General features: G+C 49.0%; 1 protein-coding gene across 1 annotated transcript; it reads left to right on the plus strand.

Moving 5' to 3' along the window:
* Window positions 1-462: 462 nt before the first annotated feature.
* FAM174B (family with sequence similarity 174 member B) lies at window positions 463-20,001 on the plus strand (the record flags this gene model as incomplete). The annotated part of the gene is made up of 3 exons (XM_079699099.1): window positions 463-806; window positions 18,916-19,121; window positions 19,982-20,001. The coding sequence occupies 3 exons, from the start codon at window positions 463-465 to the stop codon at window positions 19,999-20,001; spliced, it is 570 nt and encodes a 189-aa protein (XP_079555225.1).
* Between the last annotated feature and the right edge of the window lie 1,504 nt (window positions 20,002-21,505).

Here is a 21,505-nt window from a genome sequence, read left to right on the forward strand (position 1 = left end):
CAACCTGGGTTGCTATGAGCAGGCTCTCTGGGTCTTGAATCAACTATTAAAGGAGGGTAACAAATACCTGTCTCCTAAGGGGGTTGCAGGATTAAATCAAATAGAGAAAATGTGAAATGTGCAGCACAGCGCCTGGCTATTGTTACTTCTCCAAGGGGGTGCCAGGCCCCGGGGGAACTGGGGCCGCCCGGAGCGCAGCGCAGCCCGCACCGGGCCTGGTGGCCTGCCCCGCCCACGTGGGGCTGCGGCCCGTCGAATGACTCTGTGCAACGTGTTGGTGGCGGCGGCCGCGGCGGCGGCGGCGGGCGGCTCGGACTCTTCCGGGCGCCGCAGCTTCCTGCCAAGCACCGCGCAGCCGCCTGGCTCCGCCGCGGGAGTAGCCGGTGCAGGCCTCGGCGCCGGTGCGGGACCCAGGGCTCCGCCGCGCTCGCCCAGCCCAACCCCGGGCCGCCGGACCGCACCATGCGCGCCGCGCCACCTTCCGCGCGGCTTCTGCCGCTGCTGGTGCTGCTCGCGCTCCTGGCCGCGCCCGCCGCCCGCGCCAGCAGAGCCGAGTCCGCCGCCCCGCCGCAGTCCGGATCCGAGCGCCAGCCGCGGCCGCCGCCCGGCCCGGGGCCCGGGAACGCCACCGGGATGGGCTCCGGGGAGGCGGCGGGCGGCGGCGGCAGCGCCAACAGCAGCGGTGACGCCCTGGTGACCCGCATCTCCAGTCTGCTCCGCGACCTGCCCACCCTAAAGGCGGCTGTAATCGTGGCGTGCGCCTTCTCCGCCTTCCTCATAGCCTGCCTGCTGCTGCGCGTCTTCAGGTGGGTCCGCCGTCCCTTTGCAGCCTCCGCGGGCCAACTTGCACCGCCAACCTGCTGTCACTGCGCGCCCGCCGCACCTGCGCGCACCGATGCTCCGGCCCCAGCGCCTGGGTGCGCTCCTGCTAGCCTGGGACTCCCGGCCCTGCCCCACAGGGTTGCACTCGGCTGGTTTTCCCTGCTACGCACTTTAGGAATTTTCTCCCCTTCGAACGATATCTCTATCATCTCTATCTCTATCTCTATCTCTAGCTATGATATGTATCTATATATATCAATAAATATATAAAAAATATTGAATTCCTTTTAACTCTCCACTAATGCTTAACACTATCCATAGCGCTCCGAATTATGACAACCTTACACGGAATTTATTTTTATACCTATTTCACAGATGAGGAAAAATTTTCCGGAGAGGCAAGGTGGCTTATTCAAGTAAGCTCAGTGGTGGAAGTAGGATTTGAACCTTACCCACCTTGCTGCGCCTCCCTCTGTTCCCTCTGAGGGCTTCTCAGGCACCACCTGCTGTTTTTTCTTTTCATCGGTTCTGCTACCAAAAGAAGCAGTGTCTAGCCTGTGGGGATACCTATTGGAGGCACCGTTGCGCCAGGGATTGGAGCTGGGCTTTAGGATATTTGGCCATCCTTGGTGGCCTCTGACTTTCTGCCTACCACCCTGCCTGAATGAACTGCCGCAATGAAGATTTGCAGGGGCATGAGGGATCTTGGAGAGGCTTCTTGTAGGTTGCTCAAGTTCAGGGAGAAAGTGGGAAATTAGAAAGGATGGCCGGGGTCTCTGGAGTAGGGGGATGGAGAGGGCTGCAGGGGATGCAGGGAGGGATGCATTTTCCCCTAATGCCTGGGAAATTCTGGTTTTGCAGGAAATGAACCAAATGTGTCCTGTTACTCAGGCGGGCCTCTGGGAAATCTGGGCATGTGTGTGTCAGTTATTCACAGCCTGTTCCTTCCCCTTCCAAGAGTATACAGTGTGCTTGGGTGTTTGATCAGCTGTTGGAGGTTTGGGGCCAGGGGCTTATGAGCATTTTCAGAGCAGGAGCAGAAACCAGATCTGGAAAGGCAGGGTTGGGAGCTCTCCCTTGAGGTTTGCTGTTGGTTGCTGTGTGACTTTGAGTCAAGGTGTTTCTTTGTGGGGCCATAGGATTAAATGGCAGTGGTCCTGAGAAAATGGAGAAGGGGGAACTGTGGGCCCACATCCCCGCGCCCCATCCCCTACCCTGGCTCCGGCTACATTGTTTTTCACTGTGCTGATCCCCTGATGTGCAGCGGACGTTGAATTGCCCCTCTCTGTACCCCAGCCTTCCCTCTGCCCTTCATCCTCTGCTTGCAAACTTCAGTGGCTCCCTGTAGCCACTACCTGGATGTGGCATTCAGACCCTTACAAACTAGCCCCAGTGCACCTTGTGGCCATCAGCCAGCCCTTAGGAATCTCCTGTCACTTCTCTCCTGACACTCCCTGCTGCTGGCTTGTGCTCGTCCGCTCCTGGGCCAGTTCCCACTGCACACTTGCCATGACTGCACGCAGCCACCGGGGCCCAGCTCCCATGCTCCGTCCTCTGGGTAGTGTTCTTGGACATCCGAGCCAGGCGGTTGCTTCCTTTTCTGGACTCCCCCAGCCCTAGCCTTGTGCATCCTCCATACGGCCCTTCTCACGCCAGGCTGGTGGCTCCCACACACAGAAGACAGTCCTGGAGGGTGGGCATATCCAGTACCCATGCCGAAGGACGGCCTGGCCTTCAGCAGATGTGCCATAGTCCTTTACTGCCTTCCTGATTGTTCAGTTGCATTGAACGTTGGTGCCTAGAGCAGCTCTGAGCCTGGAGGTTTGAAACATTTTGCTCAAAATAGGCTGCTCAGCCCACAAGGCGGTGCACTTCTTAAGACGGTATTTGAACTATTTTGCCAGTCTGCTCCGTATTACCCAGGAGCGGGGGAGAAAAGCAAGCAGCATGTGGCCAGATGTGAGGGCACGTGTTTGAGCAGGAGAGCCAGTACTCAGGGCTGGAAGGGATGGGTCCTTGCTGGCCTGTGAGCTGGGTGTTGGAGGAAGGTTCCGACTTCACAGGAGAGGCTGCTTATGGATGTGCCTTCTCTTTCCAGGAAGGCCTTCTTGTTGGGGCGAGTTTCCAGGGGGACAGCTGACACCCCAGTTCTGATGTGGACAGGAACTTACAGCATTTTACAGCTGGGAAGGGCCTTGATGATACACAGGTCCCATGTGCTCCTTTGCAGAGGAGAAAGTTGCATCCCAGGGAGGGGAATAAGTCATCCGGTAGACTCTAGAACACTACAAGTCTGTGGTCTGTACTGTGACCTTTACACGGGCCTCTGCACGCTCGCTTCATCGGGCTTCCCAAAGACCTGCTGCTCTGACTGGGCGTCTTCCTTACCTGCTTCCCCTCCTAGCCCCTTAGCGTGCAGTCACCACATCCTGGCTATTCTGCCTCTCAAGTCTCCCTGAGACTGTCTCATCTGGGCCATACCCCTTCGCCCACGGGAGCTTCCCCACCTGCCAGCCCTTCTGCCTGACTCACCTCCCTCCCTCGTGTCTGGAGTCACAGCAGTACCCTTCAGGCTGGTGTTCCTGCAGCCAGCCTTGTCCCCACTCCCATCCATCCTCCCTCGTCTGGTCTCACCCTTCACTCATCCCCCCGTGCGCAGGCTTCTCAGTGTGGTGGCAAGCTGGCTCTGTCTAACCAGGGCCCCGCCTCCCTCTCAAGCCCCCATCTCAGCTTTGCCCACTGCTCCCGCCCTGCTGGACCTTCAGGCATTCTCCAGCAGCATCTGGTGGCCTTAGCCCTGCATGTCCCTCTGACCCTCTGCTTGGGGTCCCCTCCACCACCAAGACTACGTGGCCAGCTCATTGCTGTTTGCCTGCCTGTGTGTCACCTCCTCCGAGAAGCCTCCCAGCAAGGCCCCCTTCCAGAGCACATGTGAGTTTGGGATTTTCTACTTAGACTCAAGAGTGTCGCTGAACTTACCAGGCAGAGGGCTCCGAAGAGCAGGACTGGCCCTTAATCGTCTGTGCCTCTCTAACGCCTGCTGTGGCTCCAAGCACAAGCTGGCATCTGATAAAGGTATTTTTAGCAAATGAATGAACCCCTAAGTATTTTGCTTTGCTGATGCTTCTCAAAATGTCCTCTGTGATGAGCTGCATGGCTGATGCTGGGAACCTGTGAGATCGGGACTTATTTGGACAGTGGCCGCCATTTCCTTAACGATGGATACAGAGAAGGGAGGGAGGTAAAGGAGGAAGAGTGTAGTAAGTATTATTGCTTATACATAACCCGTGTGTCTGTTTTCCCTGAAGGAGTCGCTTTGCCAGACAACAGAAAGAATGTGGATCCAAGGCAACTGTTACAATTAGAAGCAAAGAATGTGTATCGTGGTAAGAAAGATATATACCTTTAACCAAGCAGGTCCATTTCTAAGGTACGCACATTTTTTACTGCAATACCTATTCTTTGCTTCTAATTTTATTACTTAGAAGAGGAAGCAAAGATGCATGGCCAATGAAGTCCAGAGCAGTTCTGTTTAATAGTGAAAAGGTTTAAGTAACCTAGGTATCTAACAATTGAGCATTGGTTAACTAAATTATGGTAGTCCTTACAATGAAATACTGTGCAGCTGTGAAAAATGATGATGTTAATATAATACTCACGGGCTTCCCTGGTGGCGCAGTGGTTGAGAGTCTGCCTGCCGATGCAGGAGACACGGGTTTGTGCCCCGGTCTGGGAAGATCCCACGTGCCGCGGAGCGGCTAGACCCGTGAGCCATGGCCGCTGAGCCTGCGCGTCCGGAGCCTGTGCTCCACAACGGGAGAGGCCACAACATTGAGAGGCCCGCGTACCGAAAAAAAAAAAAAAAAAAAAAATATATATAATACTCACTATATGCTGTTGAATGAAACAGGTTACAAAACAGCATGTGTAGTATGAGCTCATTAAATAAATAAATAAAATATATATATATATGAATGTGCAAAGAATTTTTTGTATGGGTGTGTACACTTGTGACTATGGGAGATTCTTCATTATGTATTTATTTATTGTTTATGATATATTTCTACATTGTCTGAATTTCCTTTCAATGGACATTTATTCATTTTCTTTCTGCCTGTCTGTGTACTCAGCTCCTTGCTGCATCCTTAGGTGTGTTCTCCTGAGGACCTGTATAAGAGAGTCTGGGGTGGACCCCTAGGAGTGGGATTCCTGGGTCCCAGGGGTACTCTTACACAGTTTCCTTGAGTATGTACCAGTTTACCCTCCCACCTGCAGTATCTGGGGGTTCTCAGATCCTCCCATCATATCTGACACTTGGTATTGTCTGACTTTCTAAAGTTTTTCAATCAGATGGGTATGATTGGGTATCTCATTGCTTGCTTTTGCAGATCTCCAGTTCTTACTGAGGTTGAGTAGCTGTCTCTTCCCATACTTATTAATCAATCTGATGTCCCATCTGCAGAATCATTTAGAGCTTTTTCATGTATTGGAATCATTAAGGAAAACTGTTTAAATACTGGAGACAAACTTGGAGGGAGGGAAAGGCAGTTTGGAGGCAGAGCGCCCTTGAGCCAGAGTACCTTCGTGTATATGTGTGTGTGTGTGTGTGTGCGTGTGTGCGTGTGTGTGTGTGTGTGCAGTTCTGCCTGGCTCACAGTAGGGCCAGCCTCCCTAGGTCTGTTGCTTGACATGTTTATGAGATCTGGAAGGAAATCAATAAAGAAGCTGTGTTTAGGAAGTAGAAAACTCCTCCAATTTTTGGATGTTGGAAAGCGTCTCATGGGGTTGCATGGATTCCAGGATAACAAGTGTAAGCCAGTGGCCGCTGTTCAGTACCTTTTGCCCCCCATGCTGTCTGAGGTCTGACTTTACCCTTTGAGATCTGAGGGGGAGTCTGACTTTACTCTGTGGTGTCTTATGAACGAGGTGGAGACAAGTTAGAAACTGCCACCTGAAACCACGACTTTCGTTTCCTCCTGGCGATCCTTTCCCCGTCCTGTCGAGTCTCCCAGCTCTCCTGCCCAGGCCACACTTCTCCCAGATCTCTGTTGGCTGCATGCCCAGCCACTTATTTCAAAAGCTGTGTAAAATCGTCTTATCTGAAAGGTGGGTTGTTTTGGTGCTTCCTGGGGGACGAAGAGGAAGACAAATTCTAGGTGATCTGACATTGCCCAGCTGTTGCACTTGGATCAGTGGCAAAGTTGCACGCTGTCGTGTCCTGAAGACGCCGGAACCACGGGAGCTTAGTGAATTACTAAGCCAGGTCTTTGAAAAGGAATAAAAATGTTCCTGCTTCTCCTGGATTCCCCAGATCTCCCATTGTCTGTGTATTTACATTTGTCCTAAGAATAAAAGTTATTTAAGAGAAAATATAGAAGCTTAATGCTTTCAGGATTTGGGGAAAGTGTTCTGAAAAGTTTTTAGTTATTGCTCATTAGTATATCAATATTATTTTAATAAATTGGAGCTTTGGGCAGAGCCCTGGTTAGAAAGTTAAGCCCCTTTTTATGACTTTGAGATTGTGGTGCTTGTGTAGCACCAGGAGGTCATTTTTAAAAAATTTTATTGAAGTAGAGTTGATTTACAATGTTGTGTTTAATTTCTACTGTACAGCAAAGTAACTCAGTTATACATATATATATTCTTTATCATATTCTTTTCCATTTTGGCTTATCATAGGATATTGAATATAGTTCCCTGTGCTATACAGTAGGACCTTGTTGTTTATCAGGAGGTCATTTTTGATTGCTTGACCAAGGTTTTGATTTGGGGGAGGGAGAAGCTATAGTTGTGAAACATATTTATCTTAATTTAATTTTTACTTTTCAAGTGGGTTTTCTTTTTTCTTTGTTTTCCAGTTTTATTGAGATAAAATTGATACACAGAATTGTGTAAGTTTAACGTGGACAACATAACGACTTGACTTACATATATTGTGAAATGATGACCACAATAAATATAGTGAACATCCATCATCTCATAGATGCCAAAAAAAGGAAAAAATCATTTTTTTCCTGGTAATGAGAACTTTTGGGGTCTACTCTCTTAGCAACTTTCCCATCTCTCACACAGCAGTGTTAGCTATAGTCATGATGCCCACTCCATCCCCAGGACTTATTGGTCTTATTGGAAGGTTGCACTTTCATCCAATTCCCATGGATGTTTAATCTTACACACCACAGTAAAGAAAGTGTTAAATAAATCTAACCCAGCAAAAATCCATATTAAAAAAAAAAAAACAGGGTAGAGAGTATGCCCTTGATTCAGTTTTCCACCAAGTTGGAAAAGAAATCATAGCGTGTGGGAGGAATAGGGTCCCTCAAGTGGTTCTTTCCTGGGGCGGATTCTGCCTGCTTTGGGGTCATTTAGCAATTTCTGGGGACGTTTTTGATTGTCATGACTTGGGGAGGGGGATGCTACTGGCATCTTATGGGTAGAGGCCAGAGATGCTGCTGGACATCCTACAGTACCCAGGACAGACCCCCTTAACAAAGAATGATCCAGCCCAAGATGTCAGTAGCACAGGTGCAGGCCTCCTGGTTGTCTATGTGAGCAGTTTACTGAACCTTTCTGGGCATCTGCTTCCCAGCACTAATTAAAGTACCTGCTTCCCAGGGCTATTGAGATGTTTGGAATGAGATTGGGTCAATCAAACCCCTGGCTCCCCTTTAAGCAGCCAAGTGTCCTATTGTATTTAAAAAAACGATTCTGAAAACAGATGTAATTTATACCCAACCTTTTGGTCTTGCTTTTGCCTGTAAATGAGGATTCAGCCATATGGCCAAGATCATCAGGCAAGTGCATCTGTTTCTGAGCCTTGCAAATATGAAATTGGTGACTCTTTAGCCTGCGTGAGCCTCCCTGGACACCTAGGACCCATGTAGGGTCCCACACACAACTGAATTCCCCCGGGGAAGGAGGTGCCTCATGACCGCCCTTATTAACAGGCCTGTGAGGACCCAGGACCTGCCACTGATCCCTTCTATCAAGTTGGAAAGGGAGGAAATTCCCTCTTTAATTTAACCCTGAGCCCTCTGGCTTATTTGGCTTTGCCTTTAAACTCTTATGCCCATGTACTCATCGAATTTGGGGACTTTGCCAACACAGGCCCTTCTGGAGACACGGGCCACATCTAGGGGTGGGGTGGGGGTCTCCAGTGTCAGTGTCTGCATGACATCCTGTACAGAGAGTGTCACAGGAGGGAAACCCTCCCAGACTTAAGCAGAGAAGGCTTCATAGGTTGTGTCTGGGATTTTAGTTTTATGGCTGATGTTTTGGTTCTAACTATTTACAAAGGGAAATTCTGGGACCATGAATTTAGAATCATGTTGTCATGGTTTCACTTTAAAAATCTGTATTTAATCTTCCTGGCAATATGTCAGGAATCCAGACTTGACATTTATTTTCCTGAGGGTGCAGGGAGGAGGTAACCCCCTCTCACTGGCAGGTGTGGAGCAGAAGAGGGCCCATGGCAAAGAGCCTGGGCAGGGCTCTTCAGGCCTGGGAGAGCTTCAGGGCCTTCTAACCTCTTGGGTGTGGGGTTTCTTTGCACTGAGAGTGCCACTGAGCTCCCTCCTTCTACCCATTGTACAGATGAGGAAACTGAGGCCCGGAAATGGGAAGGGTTTGTTAAGGTGAGTGGTGAGTTTGTAGGAAAAGTAGGACTCAAGGCCAGGTGTTCTGATGCTAAGCCTGGCCTTTTCTGGGCCTCCAAGATGTGGTGGGCTGGGTTTTAGCCTGGGCAGTTGGGTCTCCCCAATGCTCAGCCAGGGACCCAGGAGAGAGCATGGCTGAATGGATGGAGCAATCTTATCAGTGTATTTAATGACCCACTGGAAGCCTAGAAGGTGCTGAGAGAACACAGCCGAGGTGAAGGAGTTTCCAATTCAATCTGGGAGATAGGATAATGCCTTTGTATGATTTTACTTGGCAGGTGAAAGGCAATCTAATTCTGTAGGGGAGTCATGTGTCAAATCAACACTTGATAAGTTGCCAAAGGACTTATCAAAGCCCCAGGGACTTTGGTGGGGGACATAGTGGTCAGGGAAGGCATATGGGGATGAGTAGGAGGATTAGGACCCCATGGGGTGGGAGAAGAAGAGGTTCTTCCAGGACCGGCTGGCCGAGCAGGTTTTGCGGTGGGCAGGGTTTGTGAAAATGATCATCTGGAAATTATGGTGACAATAATAATAATAGCAACTAATATTTATTAAGCCCTTACTGTATACCAGCCTCTATGCTAAACATTTTATATGTTTCCTCATTCCTGTGAGGAGTGTACTGTCGGAATCCCATTTTACAGATGAGTAAATCAAGTTGCAGAGTGATGAAGTGTCTTGCTTAAGGCCATATGGCTGGTGAAGGGCAGGAGTCTGATTTCCGATCTAGCATTCCTCCCCCACTCCTTTTCCTGTTGCAGCCGGATTTTGGAAGACAGGACTCCCAGCCAGAGGATTTTGGGATTAGTAGTGGGTCAGAGGAGCAAATGGAGGATTTGAATACAGGAGTGTAATGATGAAAGGGCTGCTTTAGTAATGCTGACCACTTTTAGGTGCTTAATATGTATTTGCTGAGTGAATGGATGAATAGTGATGGGGCTGCCTCGGGGATGCAGGATGGTGGGGGAGACCAGTGGAAGGTGCTGGAAGGATCAGTAGGGAGGACTGGAGATTCGAGTGGGTGAAGAGGAGGATGAAGAGGAAAGTGTCAGGAGGACCGGAAGGGCCTGGAGAGGTGGGCATGGTGAAGGGGATGGTCAGGCAGGGGAGAAGCCTTGGTGAGAACGAGGGTGACAGAGATACCACGGAAATGCCAGCCACGCAGCTGGACATCTCGGCTTGCGGTGGCGGGGTTGGGAGTTCTGTCAAGAAGTGACTGTCCCTGAAGTGTGGACTGTCCCTGAAGTGGGGGGGCAGTGGCGGCAAGGACTGACACCCCCGCGCTTCCCCCACCACGTGGCAGGGACAAGTGGATGCTGAAAGGGTCATTTATGATGTGTGTCCCGAAGCACAGTGACCCCAGAATTTCAAGGCCGTGGTTGTGTCCCAGGGTCCACCAAAGAGTCCCTCTCGGTCCTCTTGCCACTGCCCTTGAACCAACAGAGCTGCCCCTAGAGGCTTCCTTCCTCACTTTCGGCCTCGCTTGCCTCTCCTGGCACCTCACAGATGGGTGAAGTGGACCCAACCCTTTGCAAACACACTTGGGAGCTGGAGGAACAGGTCTTGGGGCATTTGCTGTGGCCACATTTCACGTGGCTCCTTAAACAGGTCAAAGCTGGGGCATGCTTATTTTTTCTTGGAAGAATGAGAGTTGGATCTGTCCCTCAGGGATTGAGGGAAGGAAAGGGAAACAAGGGTGGGGGGCAGGTGGAGGCGTAACCCTGAGGAGTTATGAAGAGGAACCCTACGGCTTGTCAACGGTATGTGGTCCTGTGTGAAATGTAAGCCCGGGGCACGCTGTGCATTGGGTTCTGGAGGCTGGCGTTGCGATCAGTCAACAGTGGTGTCACTTTGTTAATCCTGAGGGGACAGTGCCCAGGAGAGGAGGGGAACAGCTAGGCTGTATAGGTAATGACTAGTACCTCTTCATCGTGACTGAACTGCTGGTGAACAGATCTAGGACCTCAGCTGACTGTGAGTATCAGGCCATCTCTCTGGGCCCATGATTTTAGCTCAGTTATTCAGTGTCACTCATGCGTGGCACCCAGGACCAAATAAACCATGGCCAGGAAGCTAAGTCAGAGGTTGCAGACTGACAGCCCACAGATACGTTTTTTGTTTTGTTTTGATCTGCACAGTATTTTTGTTTTCGTTTTTTATTAAAGTGCAGTTGATTTACAGTGTTTCACGTGTATAGCAAAGTGATTCAGTTATGCATGCATACATACATACATACATATATACATATATATATATTCTCTTTCAGATTCTTTTGCATTGTAGGTTATTACAAGGTATTGAATATAGTTTCCTGTGCTATACAGTAGGTCCTTGTTGTTTATCTATTTTATATACAGTAGTGTGTATCTGTTAATCCCCAATTCCCAATTTATCCCTTCCCACCTTTTCCCCTTTGGCAAGCATAAGTTTGTTTTCTATGTCTGTGAGTGTATTTCTGTTTTGTAAATAAGTTCATTTGTATCGTTTTTTTAGATTTCACATATACGCAGTGTTTTTAACAACTGAGGTAACTGAGAACACTTAAAATTGGGAGCCTTCACATCAAAATCCAGATCTGCTTTTCTCAACAGATGGGAATACTGGAAACGCAGTGCCTCTGTAACAAGGGGGGAGTGGGGGCGGCGGGGAGCTGGGTAGCCACCGTCCCATCTCGTCTGTGTTTGTGAGTGCCAGTCCTCGTGTCTCCTTGACTCCAAGACCGAGCATTGGCTGCCATTTGTCACCGTGTTTGTTCTAATGTTTACATCACACCAGGCTCGCTTCACTGGCTCTGGGGCGTTTGAGTCATCGCGCTTGACTGGGTGCTGGTACCGGAGCAGAGTGTCTGGCGTGGTGGGAGGACAGGCGTCAGGTGTGGCAGCGCTGCTCGTGTACCTGGAAGTCTCTGGAACACCTGTGTTGGGGAGGGCTTGGCCGGGGCCCTGTTAGAGCTGGGCTGCCTGAGATCCTGAAGCTCTCACTGCACTAGAGGAAAATGCTTTTGTCTTATGTAACTGAGAGTCTCAAGTTGCCCATCTGGAGCGGAGCCAGATGAGATTCAGATCACGCTGGTGTTGGGCTCGTTTAAACTGCTTTAAAAGGATGGTGAGGGCTTCCCTGGTGGCGCAGTGGTTGAGAGTCCGCCTGCCGAAGCAGGGGACGCGGGTTCGTGCCCCGGTCTGGGAGGATCCCACATGCCGCGGAGCGGCTGGGCCCGTGAGCCATGGCTGCTGGGCCTGCGCGTCTGGAGCCTGTGCTCCGCAATGGGAGAGGCCACAACAGTGAGAGGCCCGCGTTCCAGAAAAAAAAAAGATGGTGATGGATAGGGCTGTGCCCAAGGCTGGAAAGGGAGGAGGCTGGTGCTCGGGAATTGTACCCTGGTCGCCAGCCTTCGGTTTGCCCCCGAGCCTGGGGCCCATCCCAGATCATCGCCCCTTCTTGGGAGACATGGAGCTGTTGTCACTGGCTCTCCGGCACCTGCTTCCCTACATGGTGGGGCTGCACAGTGGGTTTTGGGGTCGTGTTCTTTCTCCAAGTTTGCTTGGTTTTCTAGGGAAGGCTCAGTCTTGTCATGTTCTGAGGGGGAAGATGCAGGGTAGAGATCAGAGGTTAAAAACAGGAAAGGCCTCTGTCCTCAGAGCATTGGAAGCTTCGGCCGGCTGCGAAGGCGGGCAGCTAACTCACAGCAGCTGCTTGATTCGATCTCTCCCCTACACATGCCGTTTTCATCTTCTTTATTAATTTTCCAAATGTCAAAGGTAACATGCTCTTTGGAACGAGTAGTGTGGTTTCAGCAGAAAGCTGGTCCTTGAGCCACAGAGCTACTTTAGTGGGCTTCACAGTGAAAACAGCTCAGGCGGAGGAAAGGTCAGAGATGCTGGGTTTGGCTCCTAAAGTCACCAGGTGAGCAGGAGACGGCAGGCAGCCTCTGGATGGGACAGGGGGCGCCCCGGGCCTCTCCAGGAGAAGGGTCTCCTGTCCGAGAGGCAGGCCTGACACACACGTGGTCTGTTTAAATTTTTATCTTAATTATCTTCTTTGAATTTTGTTATTTTATTTGTTTGTTTTAAAAATAGCTCACATAGTCACATGGTTTGAAATTCACGAGGAACCCGAGGGTATAGTGAACAATCTCCTTCTTAGCCCAGCCTGCCCTTCGGCTGCCCAGCTTCCTTCTCTGGATGCTGTCAATTTCTTGTGACTCTTTCCAGAGAGATTTTATAAGTATAGAAATGAATGAATGTGATACACACACATACATACATATATATCTATCTTTCCTGCTTTTAATGACAGCTTTATAAGATGTAATTCACATGCCATACAGGTGTCCCATTTAAAGTGTCCAAATCATGGTTTTTAGTACATTCACAGAGTTGTGCACCATCACCCCAGTCAATGATAGAAGACTGTTGTCATTCCAGAAAGAAACGTGAGCTCGTTATCGGTCACTCCCCATCTCCCTCCCAAGCCCCACCACGGTGAGCTCTGCCACCAGCACCCTAGCTGCACCCGGGAAGTGCGTGACGTGGATACGAATTGGGTTCGGGGTGAGGGACTTGCCAGGAGGCTCACAGACGAAGGAGTTGCAGGGCTGAGATGGAATCGCACCCCTGGACGTGCAGCCTATGGATCTGACCGCCGCACCCCCAAACTGAACTTCTGATGGCAAATTAACCCGTCCGGCTTTGCATTGTTTTGTGTCTCTGCAGGGGAGGGTGGGGAGGGCAGGCCCCTCTCCACGTGGGTCCTCTTGGCTCCCACTCTGCTCCCCAGCCTCCGTGTCTGCCTGAGCCGTGCGCTGGGGCGCATTGGGAAACCAGTTTCCGACCAGCTGTTGAGCGGGCCTTTGAGTAAACAAACCCTCTGGCTTTAGGATTACATTTCAGAGTAAGAGAATTTGAACTTCTCTTCTGTCTAGTTAGAAATGTTTGTTTTGGCCCCAGTGGAACAATCCTTTGTCTCTTCTCAAGCTTCTCTGGTCTTGCTGGGTCCTGTGAAGCACAATGTGGGCATTTACTTAAAAGCACCCTTTAAGTAAATGCCACCGTCTCTTCGTGGAGGCCACTTGGTTAACGGGACCTTGTACCAGAAAAGAAAAGTTACGGCGAAGGGGCCATGCTGTTGCAGATGGGCCAGCAATATCTTTTCCCTTCCTACTTCCCTGAATCTCCCCCTTCTTGGGTGGGGAGCACTGTGACAGTTGTGGCAAAGCTGCCTTCCTGCTTGTGCCTCCCACCCACCCCCGGGTAGGCGAGGAAACAGGGCTGTACATAGAAACACCAGGATAGAAACTGAAGTCTGACTCTAACCTGGGGCTCTGTCTAGAGCCAGTTGCTTCTTTCTCAAACTGTGTCCTCGAGGCTGACCCACTGCCCCCCCGGGGACACTTGGGTGACTGCAGATTCTCTGCAGCTGTGTAGCCTTTGCCTTTTCCTCAGACCGGGATGCTGGTGAACAGCCCTGTGGGAAGATCACCAGGATGTTTGTCATCTTGGAAAACCTGTTCACAGGTCGCCCTGAGTGAAAACTTTCACGATGTTGTCACTGAGGTGCGTTATATGTATGGTTCTTTGTTTCTAGAACCAGAAACAGGGAAGAGTCCTAGGGTTTTAAAGGATTTGACAAAATGGGAAAATTATACTTACATGTGGAAGGTTTGCTGTTAAAATGTGGGAGAATCCCGAGATGGTGTTTATCATTACAGCCATGCCTTTTTTCCTTCGAGACCCTGTGACAACGGTTAGTGTTCCTTTGTTTGTGTGTGACAGAAAGCCCTGACCAGACTGGCTTCGGTGACAAAGAGAGTAGAATTGTTGGTGTCAAGGAGGGCTGGCATCATAGTAGACTTGGAGCCTGGTCTCTCCCTCCAATCTGTCCTCTACCATGTTGGCTTTTTGTTCCATTTCTAGAAGGTGACGATGCAGCTCTCACCTGGGTGATTTACTGACCCCTTTCCTGCCTGCCTAGCAAAGGTCACTGGATCCGATTAGTCCCATACTCCCCCCTCAGCCTCCCAGCCATGGCCCCGGGGGTTGCAATACACTGATTCTGACTCAGATTTAAGTCCCATGGTCCACTCCTGGAGCTGGGGGTGTGGCCAGTGGTCAGGCCTCCTCACCCACGGGGACCATGGAGAGGGGGATTCACTAAGGATACAGATGCCCAAAGGAGGGAGGAGATGGAGGCTGGCCTGCCCCAAACCAACATGTGTCCGGAGGGAGTCACCGTTAGAAAGAGTTTACGAGAAGTCTGCCCAGATCAATTTGAAATAGGAATGTGTGAGCTGTGGTAAGCGACAAGTTCCAGAAAGTTTGTACCAAGGGCAAAGAGTTTCTTGGTGTTAAAGATAAGTGGAGGCGGAGCCTAGTGGTGGTGTGGAGTGGGCTTGCAGAGGGAGTGAGTGGGGGAACTGGCACCTTGCCTCTTGCCCGGCACGAGGTGGTTCAAGGTGAGCCTCCAGGGAGGTTTGTGCTGGGGCAGACCTTGGTCCTCGGTCCTGGGGAGATCGACCTCTCTGAGCCTCAGTTTCCTCGTCTGGAACACAGAGACAACAGCGCTGCCTTATAGGGTGATTTATATGTTTTGCATGCGATCTTACATGTAAATTGCTTAGCTGGCACCCGGGAGGAGCTCAACTCTTAGGGACTGCTATTGATCAGAAAAGATGCGTTAGAGCATCCACACTCAGAAGAGACAGCAGGACTCGGTGAGGTCATGTAGGCTTTGAAGGAATCTGTTTTCCCCTTATCTCACGTCTTCCTCTCCGAGGCAGGGTGTCTCTGTTCTCTGACCCGGGACAGTGAGGTTCGGGAATCTAAGGGTCTGCGGGAAACGCTGATCGACTATTCATGCATTTCCCAGCTTCTGACTCACACACAGCTAGTAAAGGAAGGGATCACCTTTTAATTTGAAAAATACATGAGGTGAGGCCCCCTCCACCCATCCCACCCCACGCGACTCCAGTCATACATGTGGTTTCTCTCTGGCTCAGCCAGTCACCTTCTGCCATGGATGAGGCTGAGTCTCTTTCAACTTCTCACAAGTCCTGTTTTTCCCTTATTAACATGTCCAGTAGTGAGATAGCAGAAAGTACTCCTTTTTTGTGAAAGGTATTGTGGCTCAGAGAGTTGATTATTTAAAATGTAATTTCTTCAGCTTATTGTGTCAGAACTGGTGTTTGATGCATGTATGAGGGTTCTTGCTAATGGCCTTTTGGATTAGGCAAGGTTCTGCAGAGAAATGGAACCAAGAGTGTGTGTGTGTGTGTGTGTGTGTGTGTGTGTACGCACACATACAGGCTTGAAATCCAAGAAGAGCTAAGATTTCAGTTTTAGTCTGAATGCAGGAAAAAAAAAAAAAAAAAGAATGATATCCCAGCTCAAAGGCAGTCCGGCAAGAGAAATTCTCTCTCACTTGTGGGAGGTCAGCCTTTCTTGTCTATTCAGGCCTTCAAGTGATTGGGTGAGACCCACCTGAGTTGGGGAGGGCAATCTGCTTTACTCAGTCTACCAATTCCAGTGTTAATCTCAACCAGAAACACTCTCACAGACACATCCAGAAATAATGCTTGAGCCAATGTCTGGGTACCCTGTGGCTCAGTCAAGTCTACACATAAAATTAACCATCACTGAACCTTTGGTGTAATCTTGAGGTTTAAAATTACCTTCTCAGGTGACCTGCTTGGAATGGCTGTCATTAAAGCAAGTAGGCCATGGTGTTCTAGAGGCTGGGCTGTGTTCCAGCTTCTCCTGTGGTAAGTGTTCAAGGGTCTTATTTTAAGCTCAGCAGGTTAATTTTCTCATCACAAGACTCTATGAACAATCAGGAAGAAGGAAGGTGATTTTATGGTTGATGGGGATCCATTTCCATGAAGCAGGGCTGAAGTCAGAGCCTCCAGAACCTTCTCCCAGGGTCAGCAGTCAGTCCTGCTCCAGAGCCAAAGACTAAGCGAGGTTTCAAGTTCCAAGTGCAGGACCAGGTTTATGAATCAGATTTTGCATTTTTCTTTTTTTTTTACATCTTTATTGGAGTATAATTGCTTTACAATCGTGTGTTAGTTTCTGCTTTATAACAAAGTGAATCAGTTATACATATACATAGGTTCCCATATCTCTTCTCTCTTGCGTCTCCCTCCCGCCCACCCTCCCTATCCCACCCCTCTAGGTGGTCACAAAGCACCGAGCTGATCTCCCTGTGCTAATAAGCCTCATGATATTTGAAAAACAGTTACATACAGTGGTGACTCTTCATCCAGAAACCATCTGGGCGCCAGTCTTTTCGGGCATCTACAGGAGCTTTCTCAAGCCCTCGGGTCCACAGGACGAATCCTATTCCAGCATTCCAGATGCTTGTCCAGATGTGTGTTGGGAATGGGCAGCCCTGGCACTGGGCACAGTTAATAGAAGGGCAAGTCCAGCTCCTTTGCAAAGCCAGGTGCTTCCTCTGAACAGCTGTGACCCGTCAGGGCAGAGAGAGGAGACTTCTGAGAAAAGTGTGATGTGTGCGTCTGTGTAGATCCAGAGCTTGAGCCTAGTCTAGAGGGCTTGGGGGGTGGGGGGTTTTCCTTGTGGCTTTGTCTTGGGTTGCTTGTGGCATATGGAGCCGTTTCTGGGCTTAAATTTCCCCATCCAGTATTGGAGATTGAATTGGTCAGGGATTATGTCATCTGGGGCAGAACACTAAGATCTGTTTTACTCCTTCGTGGGGAGGTGGAGAGAAAACAAGAATCTGTTGATTGTGAGCATCTGGACCAGTGGTATTTATAACGTAAGCATTTATGCTCCCATACAAAGCCTGCTTCCAAAATACTGTTGTCCTGTGGCCACTGGGGAGGTGACTGGCTGTGCCCCTCTTACCTCTTAACCACCTGGCTTGGTGTTTGCACCGTGCTGCAACGTGTTTGAAATCCACGCAGTTTCACACCCACACCTCTGCGAGCGTGCCTGTGATGAAAGCAGGAAGGACAAATTGCTTTGTAATGAGGCTAGGGGATTGTCAGGCTTTATAGCTGATTTCCCAAAGTCTCTACACAAAGAACCACAAGAAGCAGTACTATAGGTAGTACAGGTTGCTTTAAGCCAAAGGTATAGATAAATATTTATATTTTCTATGTAAACAATCCTTTCACAAATCATGTCTTTGATAAATAATACTAGGTAAGAAAAGAGCAAGTTGCTGTTGCTAAGAAACTCTTACTTGATGGTGAACTTCTGTTTTCATTGGTTTGCAAACTTCTTGAGGAGTTTCTGTGTGCTGGGGACAGAGAGACCCGGCGTGTGTCTTTGATGTGGTCTCCGGCTGGGTACGGCTTACAGACTGCAGGAAGCATGTTTAGAGAATATGATTCTTCAATGCCCCATTTATGATTTTGGGGGGTTTGGCTGGTTTCTCATAGAAAGTTTCAAGTATTTTTTAAAAAGGAGGGACATCAGAGAATACAAGGCATTTAAGAAAAAGTTCGAAATAGTGCAGAAATAAATGCTTAGAGCATCAGTAGTCATAATAACAATATTGCTCCCTGTGGCATCATAAACTTTCAGCTGTGCCCTGATCAATGTCTTGTGCTTCGTGCAGAGGGTCTGACACTGGAGATGGAAAGGCTTGCTCGGCACTTTCCCCGTGGTCCCCAGTGACCGTCTACCGTCCCAGAGGTAAAAGCATAGGGTTTTAACTCCCAATGCTCATAAATCCTTGTGATGGAAACAATACTCATTTGTACAGGTCCTTGTCACGTGAGAGAGGCTGTAGCACGTTTAACTCCTATTTGTTGATTATTTTCAGACAGTCATTTTTGCCGAGAGCTTGCTGTGTGTAGGCTTGTTAAATGCCTCATCTCCCTTAATCCTCCCTAGGCTGTGAGGGACAGATACTATTCTCATCCCATTTTATTTATGAGGAAACTGAGGCCTAGAGAGATTGACTGACTTGCCCATGATCACACAGGTAGAAAGTGGGCAAGCCTGCGTTCTAATCCACCTGGCTGGCCCATGGGGCAGGGCACACAGTGCCAGGCTGCGACGCCTGTGCTTGGAGCAGTGACCTGCCAACACGGCAGGGCTGGGATGAGGGTGAGGGGCCAGGGAATGAAGGGATGAGGGGCATCATGCCAGCCCAGGGGCAGGGCTGAGTTCCGTCCATGTTGAACATTTTGGTTTTTTGCTCATCGTGTATTTTTTTTTGCATTAATTTTGCCTTTTAAAATCTTGCATTTGGGCATTATAGATCTTGATCACTGGGTTTTACGGTGCTTTGGGCAGGTGTGGGTGAGGACCACAAGGGTTGCTGAGGTCAGGAACCCGCCCAAGGTCCCATGGCTGGAAGTGGAGGAGCTGGGGTATTTGTCAGATCTTCTGGGAGCCGGGCTGGGGGCAGCAGTGTGGCTTACCTCAGTGGGCATCGCTGAGGTCTCAGGAATGTGTTTCCCCTCTTCCAGGTCAGGGAAGAGGTTGAAGAAGACCCGCAAGTATGACATCATCACCACTCCAGCCGAGCGAGTGGAAATGGCCCCATTGAACGAAGAGGATGACGAGGACGAGGACTCCACAGTATTTGACATCAAATACAGGTACCGGGTGGGAACAGTGGCTTTCTCCTGGGCTAGCTGGCTTGGGGAGTTGGGGCGGTTCACCTCTGAAGACAGTGAGTGGCCAGGCATGTATTCTTGTTCTTTGGCTAAGTCTTTGACCTTGGGGCATTCTGCTTCTAGGGGGGAACTGCTTTGATCCCTCCCAGGAATGCACAGCACCCAGAAAGCCAGCAGGGAAGTGCTTGCAGGGAAATGCTTATTCTCATCTCTTTCCTGATGTGAACCCTCGAGAAGTCAGCTTTGTGGGAGCGAAAGGAGGGCTGAATTTCGGACAATGAGCTTGTCATGTACAGACTGTGGGGAATCTGGTCCAAGCAACCGCCATGTACCATGCACCATGCACACAAATGGAAACTTGTTTTTCAGCCTTGCTTAGTTGGTAATGGAGAGCGTGGGGTAGGGGTTACTCCTTGGATGGAATTTACTGCTGAATTCCAAAGGCAGGTGTGTTTCTTTAACGTGGCCAGTAGGAAAGTCAGAATGACTTTTTGACTTCAGGATTGTAGTTTGGGCTTTGGCTTCTTTTGGGAAGTACTACTTTGGGTATGTGAGATTCTCAGTGTTAGAGCTGGGGGCAGGTGTAGTTTAGGGATGAGGGCTTGGAGGCCCAGAGAGGGGCCGTGGGTTGCCCAAGGTCACAGCTATTAGTGGCAAAGTTGAGACACAAATCCAGGCTGGACCCTATCTGGAGATTCCTCCCTCCCCACCAGGGTCCTCCAGAGAAACAGAATCAATAGGATATACACACACAGAAACAGATTTATTATAAAGGTCCAAGTCTGAAGGCCTGAGAACCAGGAGAGCCAATGGTGTAAGTTCCAGTGAGAGTGCAGGAGAAGACCAATGTCTCAGCTCCAACATGGTCAGGCAGAGAGAGCGAATCCCCCCTTATTCTGCCTTTTGTGCTATTCAGGCCTCCAGTGGGTTGGATGAGGCCCACCCATGCCGGGGAGGGTGATCCGCTTTACTCAGTTTACCCAGACAATTGTAATCTCAGCCAGAACACCCTCCCAGACACACCCAGACTAACGTTTTACCAAATATCTGGGCACCGTGTCACCCAGTCAGGTTGATCCGCAAGAGTCGCATCACACACAGCTTTTCTGTACCTCCTGACTTGTCCTTTTCCAGCACAGCCTTGGGTATTCTTGGCTCTAAAGGAGTTAGATTCAAGAAAGCAGTGTTTGGGATTTCAATTAGAACTGCATTGACTCTGTACATTGATTTAAAGAGAATCAGCCCTTTATGCTAAGTGAAATAAGTCAGACAGAGAAAGACAAATACTGTATGATATCACTTATGTGTGGAATTAAAAAAATACAGCAAACTAGTGAATATAACAGAATAAAAAGAAGCAGACTCACAGAGAGAACAAACTAGTGGTTACCAGTGAGGAGAGGGAAGTGGGGAAGGGGCAAGATAGGGGTAGGGGATTAAGAACTACAAACTATTAGGCGTAAAATAAGCTACAGGGGCTTCCCTGGTGGCGCAGTGGTTGAGAGTCCGCCTGCCGATGCAGGGGACGCGGGTTCGTGCCCCGGTCCGGGAAAATCCCACATGCCGTGGAGCAGCTGGGCCCATGAGCCATGGCCGCTGAGCCTGCACGTCTGGAGCCTGTGCTCCACAACTGGAGAGGCCACAACAGTGAGAGGCCTGTGTACCACAAAAAAATAAGCTACAGAAATATAGTGTACAACATGAGGAATACAGCCAGTATTTTATAATAACTATAAATGGACTATAACCTTTAAAAATTTTGAATCACTATATTGTACACCTGTAACTTACATAACATTGTACATTAACTGTACTTCAATAAAGAAAAAAAAGAGAATCAGGCCCTTTATGTTGACTCTTCCCATTCATGAACATGGAATGACTTTCCATTGATTTAGGTATTGGAAAAGATGTCCTTCAAAAACTTCTCCATCAATGTATTATAAATTTTTGCTAGATATATTCCCAGGTGTTTTACATTTTGATACATATATATATATATATAGTTTTTACTTTATTAAAAAATTTTTTTGGGGGTAGTATGTATCTTTTTAAACTTTTTAATTTTATTTTTTATACAACAGGTTCTTATTGGTTATCTATTTTATACATATATGTGTCAATCCCAATCTCCCAATTTTTTTTACTTTAAAATACTGTTTACTTTAAAATACTATTTTATTTATACTCATGTCTGAAAAAAAAGTCTGTATTATCATGTTCACGTACATACCAATATTGGAAACAGAGTTTGTTAACAAATCACACCTAAATTTTATGAAGAACGCACAACATTGACATGGATTGGTTATAGATAGAGTGGAAGAACAAACCATTAGCTATAATTTTCAGTTTAGGTAGAGAGCAGCCCCCTTTGAGAAGAATCAAAACAATTACTAACCTGCACCCATACTGCAAAATACTATATACATAAGGAAGT

Source organism: Hyperoodon ampullatus (genome assembly GCF_949752795.1).
Source record: "Hyperoodon ampullatus genome assembly, chromosome: 3".
Classification (NCBI taxonomy): domain Eukaryota; kingdom Metazoa; phylum Chordata; class Mammalia; order Artiodactyla; family Ziphiidae; genus Hyperoodon; species Hyperoodon ampullatus.